Genomic DNA, 18,592 nt, shown 5'->3' with positions numbered 1-18,592 from the left:
ACGTTTAAATCGGTCGCCTTTTTTCTTCCTGAGCTGCTTCCTTATTTGCTTGACTCATGACCTTCGAACAATCGTAAGCAAGGTAACATTTTCTCTTGGAGAAAAAATAAAAATCAATAAACCGTATTGTGATTGATTAATAGGGTCTGGTTTTTTAGTACAATCTTTCTCTGTATCTGTATAATAAACAAATGCAGCAGTGCTACCACAAAATCATGTAGGAAGTCCTCGCCTTGTAACGGTTCATTTAGCGACCGTTCGAAGTTACAACAGCACCGAAAAAAAGTGCCTTACAACCATGAGCCGCAGTGTTAGCTACTTCTGCTGGCTGCCTGCAATTTGGCAGTTCGAATCTCACCAGGCTCTACTTTTTTAAAGCATTTTTTACTACCTATTCGCCCGAGCCGGTAGTTAAAAAATGCTAAAAAAGAAAAAAAAAGTTCCAACGATCGCGCTTCGCTCAGCTGATCGTCGGAACTTTTTTTTTTTTTTTTACATTTTCTACTACCAGTTCGGCGAAACAGTAGCATTTTTTACTACTGGTTCGTGCGAACCGGCCGGAACCGGTAGCATTTCATCCCTGCTGTAAAGCATTGTGAAGCTTCCTTCCTTCCTTCCCAGTGGTTAGAATGCAGTATTGCAGGCTAACTCTGCCCACTGCCAGGAGTTCAATCCTGACCGACTGGCTCAAGGTTGACTCGGCCTTCCATCCTTCTGAGTTGGGTAAAACGAGGGCCCAGATTGTTGGGACCAAGAAGCTGACTCTGTAAACGGCTTAGAGAGGGCTGTAAAGCACTGTGAAGCGGTATATAAATCTAAGGGCTATTGCTATTGTCATTTTTCACATTTACGACCATTGCAGCATCCCACATGGTCAAAAGTCAGACGCTTGGCAACTGACTCACATTTATGACGGTTGCAGTGTCCCGGGGTCATGTGATCACCAAAGTCATTGGGGAAATCAGATTCACTGAACAACCGTGCAACTAGCTTTAACAACTGCAGTGATTCGCTTAACAGCCGTGGCAAGAAAGGTCGTAAAACGGGGCAAAACTCACTTAACAAATGTCTCGCTTAGCAACAAAAATTTTAGGCTCCGTTGCGGTCATAAGTCAAGGACCCCCTGTAATGTTTTCTACACCCATTTCCCCCCACCTTTTTTTTTTTTTAAAAAAAGCTATATTAAGGAATATTTAGGGCTTTGGTGAGTAATCGAGAAAAGTATTTTGCTTAGATGATAATAGCAACTTTATTTATGGTAAATTTGTGGGAGGTAGTAGAGGGAAGGGAAATTTTTTGTCATTTGAAAAATAGAATGTCCTTGCACGGACACGGAAGGCTAGCCAAATTCAGGGCAGAAAATTATTGATCGTGGTTTTCATTTCAAACTAACTCTGTTCCCATCCCATCGGAATCTCATCCATTGAAGGAAAATACTTGACTCCTCAAATCAAAGAAAAAGTGAAATCATTTGAAAAGTGAATTCATTGAGTCATTAAATCAGGGCGAACCAGACTGAATGGATGAATAAGATTAGATGTGAATCGATTCTGATCAACTTTTTTTCCCTCTAAACCAGTTCGGAAGTTTGAATAACCAGCCAAATCGTTACATAACTTCACCATATACCATATTTCCCCAAAAATAAGACCCAGCCGGAAAATAAGCCCTAGCGTGATTTTTTCAGGATGTTCGTAATATAAGCCCTACCCCCAAAATAAATCCGAGTTCAGATTATCAGCCAGACGGACACACTTAGTACCGTATTTCCCCCAAAATAAGCCCTAACCAGAAAATAAGTCCTAGCGTGATTTTTCAGGATGCTCGTAATATAAGACCTACCCTAAAAATAAGCCCCAGTTCAGATTATCGGCCAGACAGACCATATTTCCCCGAAAATAAGACCTAACTAGAAAATAAGACCCAATGTATCTTTTGGAGCAAAAGTTAATATAAGACCCGGTTTTATTTACGGGGAAACACGATAAGTAGGCTGGGGGGAAAAAAAGTTAGATCAAAAATTCTCAGGTTATTGTGACAATCATGTATTTCATACCCAGACAAGCACATCACGTCTTTAATCTCAGTTGCTGTAGAAGCTGTCAAAATAGATATTTCTCATGTTTCCGCTGAATGTCATAGAATGGAAGAAGAAAGTACTCTGCTAATCATACCTTGTTTTTCCCCCCTCAGCTGATTTACCAACTCCTAAAGAAAGATCCAGAGGACACAAATGCAACACGACGACGGGAAGTTTCCCCGCTTTGAGAGACGATATGGATATGAACTTCATTCTCCGCCCCGTCTGGTACTTTTCCTGACATACGGATTGTGACCGAAGGCACCGATCGGATCTCTTGGGATCCCGAAAAAAAGCGAAAAGAAGAGAGAAGCTGAATCCAGAGGTTGAACGGGAACTGCATAAAGGAGACTGACTTAGTGGCAGAAAACCGTAAATCCCTTATCTTGAGTTATTACTATTATTAAAGACTTTTACAGATCAGAACTGTAGAAAGGATTGATGACTCGGGCAGCTGTTATCAAACCGAAGGGAAAAGTACCAGACAAATATGGGTCAAAGAACAGACTTTGTCTCTTTCTTGTGACCGCGGCCTAAAGATCGGGCAGGACTGAAGATCTTTCTATAAATGCATCCATTTTTCAAAGCTCGAGAGGCACCAAATCGTAACCTGCGACGTGGGACGACTTCGGACAAGATGCTTCCTGATTTGGGACAACCGGACGGCTTCTCGCCCCGAAAGGACGTGCATCCACGCTCCTTCCTTTCCACGAACGTCATTACGATAGGTAAATCGATTTCGATATTACGCCCATATTACTGTTGTTGTGTTTTGTTGTTGTTTTTAATCCGGGTGAGGAAAAACACGAGGAAGCATTTCTGGCATTAAATCAATTTGCTTTTTGTTTTTTAACCCCTCACTGGAGGCCAACAGAGATAACAGATCATCCTTTAGGTCTGGAAAGACAGGTAGTCCTTGACTTACAACCATTCGTTTAGTGACCGTTTGAAGTTACGACAGCACTGAAAAAAAGTGACTTACGATGATTTATCGCCCTTAACGACCATTGGAGCGTCCTCCCCCCACAGTCACGTGATCGAAATTCAGGCAACTGGCTTGTATTTATGACAGTCGCCGTGTCCCGGGATGATCACGAGGTCCCCTTTTTACGACCTCCCGGCCTGCAAATTCAGTGGGGATTCACCAGACTCACCGAATGGCTGTATTGCTAACTAAACAGCTGCAGCGATTCATTTAACGTGACCGCGACAAGAAAGGTCGCAACACGTAAGCAAAATACACTTAACAACCGTTCTCGCTTAGCCACAGAAAATTGGGGCTCCATCGTGGTCGTTAAGTCAAGGGCTACCCTGCCTGTGAATTAACAGCCCATGTTCCTGCATTCCACGGCGGGCTATGGAATCCTGGGGTATAGGATTGCATCCCCCCCCCAAAAAAAAATTGATTGGAACAGAATGGCTTGCTCCTGTTATTTCTCAACCGCCCGTAATTTATCACGGTTTGAGTAATTCCTCAAGAGATTCTACAAGCTCAGAAGCAGGTCGAAGAAGCTGACTCTGTGCAGGATATAAAAATATTGTTCACACACACTCAGGACCATTCATCACTATAACATAGCATCCAGGCGCAACTTACCTGGGACATTAAGCAGAACCTTCCCAGCGGTGCCACATGGCTCAGAGAAGGTCCTCCCTCCAGCTGTTCCTTAAGCAGTTGTTTCTCAACCTTGTAAGATGGGGTGGACTTCAACTCCCAGAATTCCCCAGCCAGCTGTGCAGATATTGTAGTGTCTGTTGTTTCGTCTAGGTTTTTTGCTCTAATGTGCGACTAACGTTTTTCCTTCCGCCGGGATGAATTCCACCTCGCTTCTGGTTTTTAGGTGCGCCTCTGTGAGATACATGTGTCTTTGTGTGTGTGTTACGAATGGTGTATTTACAATTGGTTTCGTCATCTGCTACTTTTCGGGGCTGAAAAGTGGCATACAAATCAACAAACATTCATCATTGCAGTTCGTTGTGCCCCTTTCCAGAATACTCCATTCCGTTTCCTCTTCCTCTGCTTTCTTTTTAGTTCTTCTTGCAGTCAGAATTGATTGAGTAAAATCTGCAGTCGGTGGATTTATATCTATTATATATATATATGTTTTTCTTCTAGCCAGGTTTTCCCTACGTAACCAAGGTTTTTTGTAGCTCCAGCTCAGTAGAATCACATCTACTCGGTTCTGGGCTTTTTTCCTTTCTAACAGCTAGCATGCTCTAACTGCTAGGTGGGAGACCTAAATAGATCCATTTCTAGCTCGTTTGCTTTCATCAGTAGGCTACACCCATATCTTATGTATCCTCCCTGTAAAGGTACAGTATCAATTTTCATATATATATATATATATATATATATATATATATATATATATATATATATATATATATATATAAAAGCAACAATAATGTAAAAACATCCTTTCTTTCTTTTTTTTTTTGGATGACATTTTGGTTATATACAGCATAGTTTTGGCCCTGGAACATGGGAAAGTAAAGGGATGTATTAACCAATATCCCATTAATTTATAACGTTACATTTGTACCACTGGAATCTGGTTGATGTAGATTTGGAGTAGACATTATAATAGGCTTTAGGCCTGACTCAGCAAGGCTGTTCTGATTTTGCCAGAGTGTTGTTTACTATACTTTTCACAGCTTACTCACAGCTAATGGTTCCTCACTTGCTTCTCCCCAATTATGGCATTTTTATTCTCTTCTGCAGACGTTTGTCATTTTTTGAAGCTTTTAGTTTCACAATTGCATAATTTTATATCATATAATCCTAGGCCAGGTATATTTACTCAATTTATATTGGAGTTTACACTCAGGTAAATCTGTACAATCCATAGCTCTGTGTGCTGATTTTACCCAGATTATTTCCTAGGTATTAACTTTATTTTTTTTATTTTTTTTTTTGTGGTGCCGCTGTCTGTAATTTTGTTGTAGTTGTTGCATTTGGTAGCTCAGTGAATTCTCTTTGTTTTGCCTCCCATGTACCCAAGGCTGTTGCTTGGTTTCTGTTACGATGTAGAACGGAGACCCCGAACCGGAAATAATAACGTTCATTGGGCAGATTGCCTCACTGAGTGGTGCGGTGGCTTAGAGGTGGAGTTCTCGCCTCACAATCAGGAGGCTATGAGTTCAATCCTAGGTAGAGGCAGATCTTTCTCTCTCTGGGCACAATGAGAGAATATACCAGCAGCAAAAACTCCGCATCGGCGACAGGAAAGGCATCCGGGCAGTAAACATTCAGCTCCATTCAGTTGCCCCGACTCCACCCTGATGCGAGAAATTACGGGGTCGTTAAAAGACAACATTGGGCAGATTGCCTCATAGGTACTGTATCTCATTTTAAAGTCTGATGGATAAACCAGTGTTTTGAGACAGGGTGATTTTAATAAAAGGCTAGGAAACGGCAAAGTAAGGATCTGGGAGCAGACATTTTCTAAATTTAGAGCTTCGGTTCCCAGACAGTTCCATCCTTCATTACATCATCCAATTCTGTTACCCTAGCCTATTCTAAGGAGTCAGAAATTTATAGATTCTACGGCACATCTTAGATGCTGCCTAAAATGTTGGTGAGAGCTTCAAAATCTCGTTCGATTTCAGGTCATATTATATTTGACTACCCACCGTAATTCCCAAGAAAACTACCGTCCCAGTAGTAGCAGCTACCATATGCAGCTCAAGTTAACAAAATCAACTACTAGAAGGACCACCAATCTTGGAGAACACCAAGAACCCAACAATAATACCTCTTTGGTCAACCTTCCCAAACAAGTAGGAGTTGGACGGTCGGAACGAAGCTCTTTAAAAAAAGCAAAATAAAGTCTAGGCTTGGTTGCGGAGATGCCGATTTTCTATATATTTTAATTTAAGAGACACGCTCCTGTGTTCTTCAGAGCTGCCTCAGAGTAGGGCCGACCTGAAGACGCTAAGAAGCTGGGACCTCTACTGAGGGTGATGATTACTGGTGATATTCAGCCGGTTCGTCACGGAGATCGCAGGTGGGCCCGCTCACCCGTCCCAGCGTAAAGACGTCCTATTTAGCCGTGCGCAAGCAAAGCACATGCATGGAAGGCTAACACGCAAAGCGAGCGTGCGAACACGGGGCAAACTGGTGGTAAGAATACGTAAAACTCACCACTGGTGATGATGGTATAATAGTTTTAAATTTCTGGGCATTTATATCTCGGAGGACGTCTCATGGACTATGAATGCTAACATGCTTGCGAAGAAGGCACAGAAGAGGCTGTACTTCCTGAGAATGCTCAGGAAGATAAATCTATCTCAGCATCTCCTTCTGTCCTACTATCGCAGCACCATTGAGAGCGTCCTGACATACGGCATTCTTGCATAGTATGGGAGCAGCTCTGTAGCTCTACAGAAAATCATTAAAACTGCCCAGAATATCATCGGGCTCCAGCTACCAGCCCTGGACGACATCTTCGAATCTCGCTGTTTGAGAAAGTTGCACAACGTTCTCCGAGACTCTTCCCATCCTGCTCACAATCTTTTTGGACTGTTGCTTTCCGGCAGAAGATACAGAACAATTAAAACTCGGACCGCACGTCTTCTGAATAGTTTTTAATCCCAGAGCTATAATTGCACTCAATAATGAACTAAAGGGCCACCATCAGTGAGCTGTTGGACAGTATTACTTGGTCTGTTGTGTGGATATTTGGGTGGTTTAGGGGTGGAGAATTGTGGTGGGTGAGTGGGTTTTTGGGGATTGTTATGTGTGTTGGACCTGATCTTTGGGTGTTAAGTGAATTTTGTCGTACGGGTATACTGTGTATACACGTACAATGACAATAAAGTTATTTATTATTTATTTATAGTACAGCTTGACCTGATTTTGCAGACCAAGGAATTTATATCACAGGGAAAAAAATCCGTGGAACTTGTCGGCAGTAAATAAGCCTGCAGCATTATTATTATTATTTTTAATCTCACACTTCTTGATAGCTGAGAATCTCTGGATGACAGTTCAAGGTTTTGTTTTCGTTTCCTGATAAGAACTCTGGCTGGCAAATAACGCGGCGAGCGATAATAAAGAAGTTTATTTGTGCAGTTGAGGGATTTATCCAATAATTTTCTCGCCCAGCGTGGCTGCCGATCCCAATATTGTTAGGTTTGGTTTTTAGAGTCGTACCCAACTTAACTTTCCGGATTCGCCCTCTGACTGTAATCTCAAAAACCTGCTTGTTCTGGTTAGACATATCCAGGCTCAAAAAAGGCAGTGGCCACATGCAAAGAGATGAACACTCCTCTTTATGATCCAGCAACTTTAATCCGTTTTTATGGCGGCTGACCTTTCTTTTTTGAGGTCTTGCGCGCTCTTCCAAGAAAAGAGACAACTTCTAGAAGCACCTCGCTAAAGGCGTTTGAACTTACCTGCTGCTTCCTAATAGAGACAGCCCGAAGCTCCAGGTAAAACAGAACAATTCCATCTCTCACTCACCTGGGTCTTAGTTCAAATTGGAGTTGCTTTTGAATTTTAAATGGTGGAAAATAGGAAGTTTCTACATTTAGGCAAGAAAAACCAGAATGCACAGGTACAGTATAGGTGGTACCTCGCGCAATAGTAGTAACTGTGATCACCTAACTTCCTAACTGGCTTCTAACCAGCAAAGTCAATGGGGGGGAAGCTGGTTTTGCTTATTTCACCCAACAATTGTTGTGATTTGCTTAATAACCATGGCAAAACAAGGTCATAAAACCGGGCACAATTCCACTTGACCAACCGACTTGCTTAGAAATGAAAATTCTAGGTCCCAATTATGATCATAAGTCAACGACTCCCTGTAATCAGATTTGGCCAAATTAAATTTTGTTGTTGACTCAGGCAATAATATTGAGGTATGTTACAGCGCCCTCTTTTTCCAAGTCAAAAATCTGCACCAAGAATCGATTCGTGAGAGAAGCCATAAATAGATAGATAGATAGATAGATAGATAGATAGATAGATAGATAGATAAATAGATAGATGATCTTGGGAAAATTGAGTACCATATGATGCATCTATATTTTAAAAGTTGTGTTGGGAAACGAAGACAATGGAGAACAATATATTATTATTATTATTAAATTATTTATATCGGAGGCGGCTGTGTGTGTCCGCTAAGAAAACCTGCGATGCGAAACCGAAACACGCGTGCGGGTTGGCGAAATCCAATATCGAGAGAAACGGGGCCTTAGAAAACTGCGCTGATAAACCAGAAAGGATTTCTATTGTTTCCATCAACTGTGCGTTTGCAATAAGCCAGTTATCCTTTTTTTCCTAAATAAAACTTCAGCGTAGTATAAATCACTCAAAATTAACAGCGATAGAGCATTTTTGAGCATTTAGCATGCCGCCCGGTTTTAATAGGAGAGCTTTTTAAGGGATGTCACATACTTTTTAGATCCTGGGCTTCTATCTATTTGCAAAAGCGGAGAGAAAGTTGAAAGGCGCTGGGCAGTTTACGCAGTCCACGAAAAGTGACTTCCACACTGTGAGGCCACTGGTGGAGGAAAGGCCTATGCGAGCACATTCGTCTCGTTTCGAAGTCCCCTCCTCTGTTCCTTTAAAACCCGACAATGCTCCATTGAAGTGGAGGTTGCCATGGAAACTGACTGCAGAAGGGATGCAGCCGAGCATCCTCTCTGGGTGAGAAATGAAGAGGTCCTCCAAGCGCAGAGGTGGGCCGCGAGGTTTTTTGTCTTAGGAGCCCTCCCTTTTGGCCTTCCACGCGCCAGGTGGTAAATTTTAGGGCTCGCCGTGTCTCTCTAACCAGTTTTTAGTAACTGTGTTTTTATGTTCCGTTCGTACGACATTGCCTCTGTCTCATTTGTCTCAGCCCACAGGAAGGCAGCCCCGCAGGGATAGTTTGTGCTTCTGTATTTCTGAAGCCGAGCAGATGCTTCGGAGTAGGCATGGGCAAAGATTTATTTACTGTACTTTTCGGAGTATAAGACGCACCTTTTTCCCCAAAAAAAGAGGGTGAACATCTGGGTGCATCTTATACTCCAGATGTAGCCCCACCTAGTCTCTCAAACGGAGGTTTCAGAGGTTGAAAAAAGCCTCTGAAACGAAGCTTCAGAAAAAAAGCCTCCAAACAGAGCTTCAGAAAAAAAGCCTCAAAGCAGAGCTTCAGAAAAAAAGCCTCCGAAAAGTTTCAGAGGCTTTTTTTCTGAAGCCTCTCTTTTGGAGGCTTTCAGAGGCAGAAAAAAAAGCAAGGCACAGAGCTCACAACCAACGAACCTGTTCCTAAAATTCATCTCTGGGGACAGCTGATTGGGGGTATTCCGGGAGGCCGATCCACCCGCCAATCAGCTTATTTCTTATTTTCCTCCCCCAAAACTAAGCTGCATCTTATACTCCTGTGCATCTTATACTCCAAAAATTACAGTATTTAGCATATGGCAAATACATGGACTTATGCAACCGCTTATGATCCTCATAGTGTCGTTTGGTCTAGCATCGATCTTGCTAGTGTGGCAGCTGTTAAGCCAAACATGGGCAAGGAGATCACCGCTGGTCAGTAAACATGCTGAGTCTTTTCAGGAAAACGCCCATTGGAGCGACGGAGATGTCCGACCGAACTTCGGAAGAGAGATAAACATCCCGTCGGTGTCTCTGTACCCCAGCTTTTTCAAGGAGGCACCCACAGGTTTGGTGAGCATCACCGCACCTGCTCCGGAGCACTTCTTTAACCCTGGGATCTCAACATCTCTGCAGCTTCCAATTATCCCGCTTCTGAAATAAATGTTTTCTCTCTTTCCGTGACACATTTTCGCCCCGCAGTTATAATCTAGCACGCTTCAACAGCTGTGGGATTAATGAGAAGGCCAAGTCAGGGGTAGCTTCAGCCATATCCCATCTTTGATCCAGGAGCTTCTGCCTTTTGATGCTCAACTGGTGCTTCCCAATGAACTAAACCTGTTTTATATAAAACCATATATCTATGTCTGCTCACAGACTGGAGTACAGCATCTTAAGCGCAGCCATCTGGCAGTTCCTGTGCTCTCTTCTTAACATCTTTCGCCCATCGCTGAGACAAAATTGACTTTCAGCTACGTAACCCGAAGAAACAACAAAGAAAGAATGTCAGTTAAGAAAGCAAGGAAGCTGTTACCGCCTTCCCATTTTGGCAAACAAATTTGAGCTCCAAAAATATACCGGGTTTTTGCGAAGAGAGTTTTAATATTTCTTGGGTGGATTTTTTGACAAGCCAGATTCTGGTACCTCCTATCCTGGCCTCACGGTTCAATGTTCAACTTTGGTAACCGTGGGCGCGTTTTCTATTGATGGACCCAGAGGTGTGTTTCACATATTTTTACCACTGGTTCGCCGCGTGCACGCTTGCTTCACACGCGCACCTTCAGGGCATGCGCCCGGTTTTCCGTGCATGCGCTTTGCTCGCGCTTGCGCACAGCTTCGAAAATGTGGCTAAACAGGACGGCATAGCGCCTGGGCAGGTCCACCCGCAATCTCCACCACTGGATGTACCCTTCATTTTTTATTTTTATTTTTTGGGTATCTCATTGGAACTAAATTCTTCCTGCCTTCCGCTATGTCTCCCTTCTTGGCTCTTCCCATGCCTCTGCATTTTCTGTGCCTTTTTTCCTTTCCATCTGTTCCCACGCTATTTCCCCCTCCTTCTATCTACCTGGAAGTTAAACCGCCCTTTCTTTGAAGAAGCTGAGCGCACCTGTGATACACTTCCCTCTCCGTGGCCCCAAGGTAAAGAAGACAGACTGCAGAGGCTTTGTGCAGGCCAAAAACCTTGGCTTACTAAGGATTTTTTTTTTTTACCCCTAGTAAAAACATTCTTGTGGGGACGAGGTGGCTCAGTGGCTAAGACGCTGAGCTTGTCGATCGAACAAGCTTGTCGGCAGTTCGGCGGTTCGAATCCCTAGCGCCGCGTAACGGGGTGAGCTCCCGTGACTTGTCCCAGCTTCTGCCAACCTAGCAGTTTGAAAGCACGTAAAAAAAATGCAAGTAGAAAAATAGGGACCACCTTTGGTGGGAAGGTAACGGCGTTCCGTGCGCCTTTGGCGTTGAGTCATGCCAGCCACATGACCACGGAGACGTCTTCGGACAGCGCTGGCTCTTTGAAACGGAGATGAGCACCGCCCCCTAGAGTTGGGAACGACTGGCACATATGTGCGAGGGGAACCTTTACCTTTACCTTAAACATTCTTAAACTAGAAAGAGTCTTAGCCACTGAGCCACCTAGTCAGGCTTCATTTGGGCCTTTTCCAGCATAGGTAACTGCAGGTTTTATTTTTCTTTTAAAGCGGATCCTGTTCTTAAGTACGCTAATACTTCCATTTGGAAGGGGAATTAGAGGAAAGGAGGATTACGGTCAGAGAAGCGATCGGAATTTCAGAGCAACCAGGAAGGAAGAGTTGTGTCAACAGATGAAAATCTCCGAATCAATTCCTAGACTAGAAGTTTTCAGACAAGAAGTTAAATTAGGTAACTTGGGATTAAACAGAGACATGCGTTCGAGATGTGTCATCCACATTGCGGCTGCCCTTTGCCGAGTTTTGGAATAATAGCCCTGTCTGCTAGGTTGCCTTTTAAACATTCCAGTCTAAAATGATTGTTTATGAGTAGCAGTATCCCCCAGGGTGTATGTGTGTGTGTGTGTGTGTGTGTGAAGGAAACAGCACAGACTTAGCTGCGTTGACCTGTCACGAAAATTGTACACAAAACATAAAAGAGCATCGGAGGCTAAGCCTGTAGGTAGGACAGTACTTTGATTCTCTCTGGCCGAGGAGTGTTTGCCGTGGAAGTCGACAACCCGTTTGGTTGCAATTTGAAGGCGTTAAAGAGCCTGACAGGTGCAGTCACAAAGTCAGCGCTGTGGACGGTTTGCAAAAGAACCGCACAAAAATCTGCATGCGCCGACGTTTAAATTTTGAAGCCTTCCTTCCCTTCAGAGGCTTCATTAGTTGAAGAACAGCTCCGAGATCACTTCTTACTTAGCTAATCGAAGCCAGGTGAAGTCATTAGCTGCCATTTCCAGCTATTTTTCTTTCTTTTCTTTTTTTTTTTAATGTGCTTTTTTTTTTCAATTGCAACTTTTGCAGCGTGGCCAAGCTCGCCCTCATCCCCAGTTGAATTTCTTCTCCTTGTTGTACATTGAATTGGAAGGGATTTAAAAGAGATAGTACAATCGTAGACACTTCAGATGGAATATATACAGAGAGTCCTCGACTTACAACATTTACCGTATTTCCCCGAAAATAAGACTGGGTCTTATATTAATTTTTGCTCCAAAAGACGCACTAGGGCTTATTTTCTGGTTAGGTCTTATTTGGGGGAAAATTGGTACTAAATGCATCCATTTGGCTGACAACTGGGGCTTATTTTGGGGGTAGGACTTATATTACGAGCATCCTGAAAAATCATGCTAGGACTTATTTTCCGGCTGGGTCTTATTTTTGGGGAAACGGGTAACAACCATTCAAAGTTGCAATGGCACACTGAAAAATGTGACTTGTGATCATTTTTCACACTTACAATCGTTGCAGCGCTCTGTGGTCAACATTCAGCCGCTTGACAATTGGTTCATATTTATGAAGGTTTGCAGCATTCCCCCCCCCCAGTCACGTGATCCCCTTTTGCGGCCTTCCGACAAGCAACCTAAAACGGGGAAACCAGATCCCAACGTGATGACTGTATCCTTCATTTAACAATGGCCGCGATCGATCCACTGAATCAAGTTTGTCAAGAGAATTCGTCAAAGGGATCAAAACTCATTTAACAAACATTTTGCTCAGACAGACAGACGGAGACAGACAGACAGACATAATGTAGTGGCGCAGTGGTCAGAATGCAGTATTGCAGGTGAACTCTGCCAGCTGCCAGGAGTTCGATCCTGACAAGGTCAAGGTGAACTCAGCCTTCCGTCCTTCCGAGGTGGGTAAAGTGAGGACTCAAAATTGTTGGGGGCAATAGGCTGACTCTTTAAACCACTTTGAGAGGGCGGGAAAGCATTGTGAAGTGGTATATAAGTCTAAGGGCTACTGCTATATCTGGAGAGAGAAAACGCGTTGCAGAAACGGTGGCTTTTTTGGGGGGGGGACACAGGGAGGTTTTTCAGCGCTTTGCTTACAAAGAGTGATGTGTGTAGGCACAAGGCTCCATTGGAGGCCCCACTGAAGCTGGGGTATTGAATCAAGTTCTTTGTTCGCCCTTCTCCGGGCCTTTCCCCGAAGGTGGGCTCGGAGACAGCTACAGACAAGCAGTTCCCTTCAGCAGGGACCCAAATGTCACATGGCTGCCCCATTTGGGACACCTACGACAACCCCTTGTGCATTATTTTCTCTTTCCCAAGGCGTGGGGTGTACTCCTCCTTTGTGTTCCCAAGTTTCCTTTGTCTACACAGCCGAAGTTCACTCACTGTGGGTGCTTGGTAGAAGGTCTTTACGCCTTCCTGGAGGGATATCGCTGAGCGACCAGAAACACTGAGGCCGAACAAACTTTATTCTCTATCTTAATTCTCAGATATTCACTTCCTTCCCAGAAATCGTGGGTGGCTCCATCACTGGAGGTTTTTTATAACTATTATTAATTTTTTATTAATTACATTTCTTAGTGCTTAATACACCTCGTGTTGTCCGGGTATTCGGTTTGCTTAACAATACATATTCTGTTCTTAATCGCCACCTCTTTTTTCCCAATCTCTGATAAAATAGATTCCGTGTTTAGTAATATTCCGTATCTTCTTAATTCACTGGAGGTTTTTAAGAAGACACTGTGTTAAGGAATTCACAGAGTAACCCTTGAGTAGCAAGGGTGTGCACATGAAAGCGATTGAGAGTAGTTACGAATAAACACAGTCAACACACAGAGACACTGAGTTGTGTTTACTTTCAGGAAATAGTAAGGCACAGTCCACTAAACAGTCCAGGTCATACACATATAAAGTAGGAGATAGCCAAAACGACAGTCCAGGGATAATCCAATAACAAAGTCTTCTTACCAGTCGTCATAGTCATTCACAATAAACAGTTCTTCTGGATTTGCAAACAGTAGCATACAGAGATATCAGAGAGCAAGATCAGCAAAGAGAACAAACCATGTTTCTAGCTCCTTCTTAAGGACATTGGCTACAGAGCTAACCAATCAGGATGCAGTGTGATACAATACAGCAATCTTAAAGCTATATTGATGGTTTATATATTGCCAACCCAACAAGTTAGGTAATAGTCATTTCCTAACACACTGGACAGTCCCTTGTCTGAGATGGCATAAATTCTGCTGCTTGAACAGGGGGCTGGACTAGAAGGCCTCAAGATCCCCTCCAGCTCTATTCTGTTCTAAGAAAAATTCTTATTATCCCGCACCATCATTCGTTGGCCCAATGCTGGTCTCCTTGAACACATCGCAGCTGCCTCAAACTCCAATCACACACCAAGCCAAGACTAAGCCATACCCTTAGACATCATATTCCCCGACCCATTTTACTTTCTCAAAGGATCTTTTAATTAAGCCAGTTTAAATAGGGAGTTGCCTGGCACAGCACAAAACACCAGCTCTGAGACCGTAATTTACTTACTGCCAGGTTCCCACTGGCGTAATAAGTATTTGTGGCACCCTAAGCCCGGCAGCCATTTGGGGATAGACCAAATAATCACATTATTCTGTAGAACTGCAGAAAAAATCATGGCTACCAACCTGGGAAGAGGGCTGGGAAAATATCTACAGACCCCTCACATCCTGGACGTAAACTGTCTCAAACTCCTACCCTCAAAACGACGCTATAGAGAACACGCACACCAGAACAACTAGACACAAGAACAGTTTTTTCCCCGAATGCCATCGCTCTGCTAAACAACTAATTCCCTCAACACTGTCAAATTATTCACTAAGTCTGCGTTACTATTGCTATTAGTCTTCTCATCGTTCCTATCACCCACCTCCTCCAACTGCATGACTGTTAACTGGTTGCTGCATCCTTACGATTTATATTGATATTGATTGTTTCCTGATTGCTTATTTGTTCCCTATGACTATCATTAAGTGTTGTACCTTATGATTCTTGACGAACGTATCTTTTCTTTTATGTACACCGAGAGCTTATGCACCAAAGACAAATTCCTTGTGTGTCCAATCACACTTGGCCAATAAAGAATTCAATTCAATTCAATTCAATTCAATTCAATTCAATTCTACTCTACTCTACTCTACTCTACTCTACTCTACTCTACTCTACTCTACTCTACTCTACTCTATTCTTTGCTCTCCAGCAAACATTACTGGAGATTATTCTATTCTATTCTATTCTATTCTATTCTATTCTATTCTATTCTATTCTATTCTATTCTACTCTACTCTACTCTACTCTACTCTACTCTACTCTACTCTACTCTACTCTAAAAAGAGGGTGCCCGATGGATGCTACAAGCTTTGCAGATCTAAGGCATTCATAGCCATCCCCTACTATAATTATTTCTTACATTTATATACCTCCAAATTGTCAAGGACTCTTAAGAGTTATCACAATTGATGGATTAAAAGATCTAATTACCACTGAAAATTGAAGCACTTAATCGCCTTCTGATTTACGTCGTTTCAAGTTCTTTGATGTTTTTACATGTGCTCATCAAATAGCTTTCTTTCTTTTTTTTTTCTTTTTTTTTAGTTGACATAATTATTTGTCTGTGGCTTCGCATTGGTGAAATCTCACTTGGCTCTTCTTTAGAATTTTCCAGACCCTTAATATCTTGATATAAAGAAATATAAATCGCATCAATGAAGCTGTAAGATATCAGCCTGTGTGAGTTGCCGTCAAATAGGACGTTCCCGCTAACCCACAGTTAACCCCGTCGCATCGAAAGCAGATCCCAACCTTAGTTTAGTAATCAAAGAACTCTTTCTGGGAACGGAGATGTGGCTTAGACTGCATGGCCATGTATCCTAGGTAACAAGCTGTTATCATCTAGAGCTGTTGAATTGACTTTTTTTGCGGAGGGGCGGCGGGCGGGAGGGCAACAGAACAGAAGCTGGTCTAAGAATGTAGAGAACAATCTGTTGATGTTTGTCAAGGTTTTGGTGTGACTTCCAGCCCTCCATCCTGAAAAAACAGTCTGGCAAGCTGACAAGTTATACAAGCTCTCCATCAATGATTATTTATGGGGTAGGGTGGGCTATCATGGAGGAGTTGTAACTTAGAAGGTTCTCTTCACCAATTCCCAAGAAGGGAGTGGGGCAGGGGTGAAATCCAGCAGATTCTGACAGATTCTGGCGAACCGGTAGCGGAAATTTTGAGTAGTCCGGAGAACTGACAAAGTCTTCAGATCCTCACGGTTGGGTTGAGAAAGTCTTATCTGCTTCCCCCAGCTAGGAGACCTCGTTGCCGTTAGAGTTGAAGGCCTCTAAAATCATTTTCTCGACCTCCGCAGAGGTTGCGTCGGTCCCTCTCCTCCACTTCTTCAGAATCCCCTGCTCCTCATGAACTCTTTGGGTGACCGTTCAGAGGTGTTGAAGGACAGACACGGGTTTCGGATGCCGATGGAGACGAGCTTCTTCAATGCATCAGAGACGTGCTTTGGGAAGGACTGCAGAGGGCAGCAGTATCCCTGGGATTGCCGATCGCATTTCCTTGGAGGAAACCTCTGTCCCACTTCTGCATCGGGAGTCAGTTCAGTATATAAACAACAAATTGCAGGAAAAGGGCGATGTTGTTTTGAAACCGTAGAGCAGGAGATGACATGTAGCCTTCTCTCTAACGGGTCTCGTGTCTCGGAACAGATCTGGCACCAGATCTGAACAGTTCTTGACGCCGGTTTGCATTTGCAGGCGGGGTGAAACCCAGCAGGTTCTGACAGGTTCTGGCGAACTGGTAGCGGAAATTTTGAGCAGTTTGGAGAACCGGTAGCGGAAATTTTGAGCAGTTTGGAGAACCGGTAGCGGAAATTTTGAGTAGTTCAGAGAATCAGCAAATACCACCTCTGGCTGGCCCCAGAGTGGGGTGGGAATGGAGATTTTGCAATATCCTTCCCCCAGGAGTGGGGAGGGATTGGGGATTTTGCGGTATCCTTCCTCTGGAGTGGGGTGGGAATGGAGATTTTGCAATACCCTTTCCCTGGAGTGGGAATGGAGATTTTGCAATATCCTACCTCTGGAGTGGGGAGGGAATGGGGATTTTGCAGTATCCTTCCCCCAGGAGTAGGGAGGGAATGGGGGTTTTGCAGTATCCTTCCCCTGCCACGGCCGCCAAGCCACACACCACACCACGCCCGCCAAGCCACGCTCACAGAACCGGTAGTAAAAAAAATTGGATTTCACCACTGCGTATAGGTGAGTCCAAGGAGCAAGGCACTTCCTCAGCTGGGCCAATCAGGGATACTAAAAGGCTCATTGCTTTCACTCCCTAAAAGCAGAGCGTTTGTCCGTCCCTGCCCGTGGCCGGAAACCAGGAACAAAACAATGTCATTTATAATCACTGCTCCACACGGAACGTCTGCTGAGATTTTCAGTCATCCATCAGGTCACGCTTGTTCCAAAGGTACTTTCTTTCTTTAAAGAGGGACTTTCTGGTTTTTCTTTGAAGGATCTGTCGCTTCTCATCCATGAAACATCCACGAAAGGTGAAAGAAAAAGAAAAAGAAAGGAAGGAAGGAAGGAAGGAAGGAAGAGGGAAGGATAGGAAGGAAGGAAAGAGAGAGAAAGAAAGAAAGAAAGAAAGAAAGAAAGAAAGAAAGAAAGAAAGAAAGAAAGAAGAAAAGAGAGAGAAGGAAGGAAGGAAAGAAAAGGAGGGAGGGAAGGATAGGAAGGAAGGAAAAATGTGATGGATGGCACAGAAGGAAGCAAAGAGGGAGAAAGAAAGAAAGAAAGAAAGAAAGAAAGAAAGAAAGAAAGAAAGAAAGAAAGAAAGAAAGAAAGAAAGAAAGAAAGAAAAGAGAGGAGGAAGGAAAGAAAGAAAGGAGGAAAGGTGATGGATGAGACAGACGGAAGGAAAAAGAGAAAAAGAGAGAGAAAGAAGGAAGGAAAGAGAAAGAAAGGAAAGAAAGAAAGAAGGTGAAAGGAAGGAAGGAAGGTAAAAGAAAGGTGAAAGAAAGGATTACGTTCTACACCTTTTATTTTCTCCTGCATTCATTTGCAAAAAAATAAAGAATATTTCTTATGAAACAGATCTGCAAAGCCATCCAGGCGCTCTTTCCCCTTGAAAGAACTGCTGATGGGCCCCCAAAACATGGAAAATATGATATCCCTCCCCCCACTTTCCATAAATGGGAGAAAGAACCATCGGTGAGCTCCATAAAGTCACAGCCGTGCCAAGAAAACACCAGGGTGGTTCTGGGTTCAAGTAAACCACCTTTGGAGCTAATCCAAGAACCTTCCTTGTGCCTGCCCAGAATATGGTGGACCTTGTGTGTGTTTTTGTGTGTGTGTGTGTGTGAGAGAGAGAGTGAGTGAGAAGGAAGGAAGGAAGGAAGGAAGGAAGGAAGGAAGGAAGGAAGGAAGGAAGGAAGGAAGGAAGGAAGGAAGGAAAAATCTTCCTGGAATAT

General features: G+C 43.5%; 1 protein-coding gene across 1 annotated transcript in view; it reads left to right on the top strand.

The window, feature by feature from the left end:
• Positions 1-2,648: 2,648 nt before the first annotated feature.
• The window catches only part of PLCH2 (phospholipase C eta 2), a 178,879-nt gene continuing 162,935 nt past the window's right edge, over positions 2,649-18,592 (top strand). The window contains exon 1 of the mRNA XM_070955968.1: positions 2,649-2,808. Coding sequence (XP_070812069.1) covers positions 2,649-2,808 — 160 coding nt within the window. The remainder of the gene's footprint in view (positions 2,809-18,592) is intronic.

Source organism: Pituophis catenifer, unplaced genomic scaffold (genome assembly GCF_029215685.1).
Source record: "Pituophis catenifer annectens isolate HBS135680 unplaced genomic scaffold, rPitCat1.0.hap2 SCAF_18, whole genome shotgun sequence".
Classification (NCBI taxonomy): domain Eukaryota; kingdom Metazoa; phylum Chordata; class Lepidosauria; order Squamata; family Colubridae; genus Pituophis; species Pituophis catenifer.
This window is presented reverse-complemented; position numbering and strand designations above follow the sequence as displayed.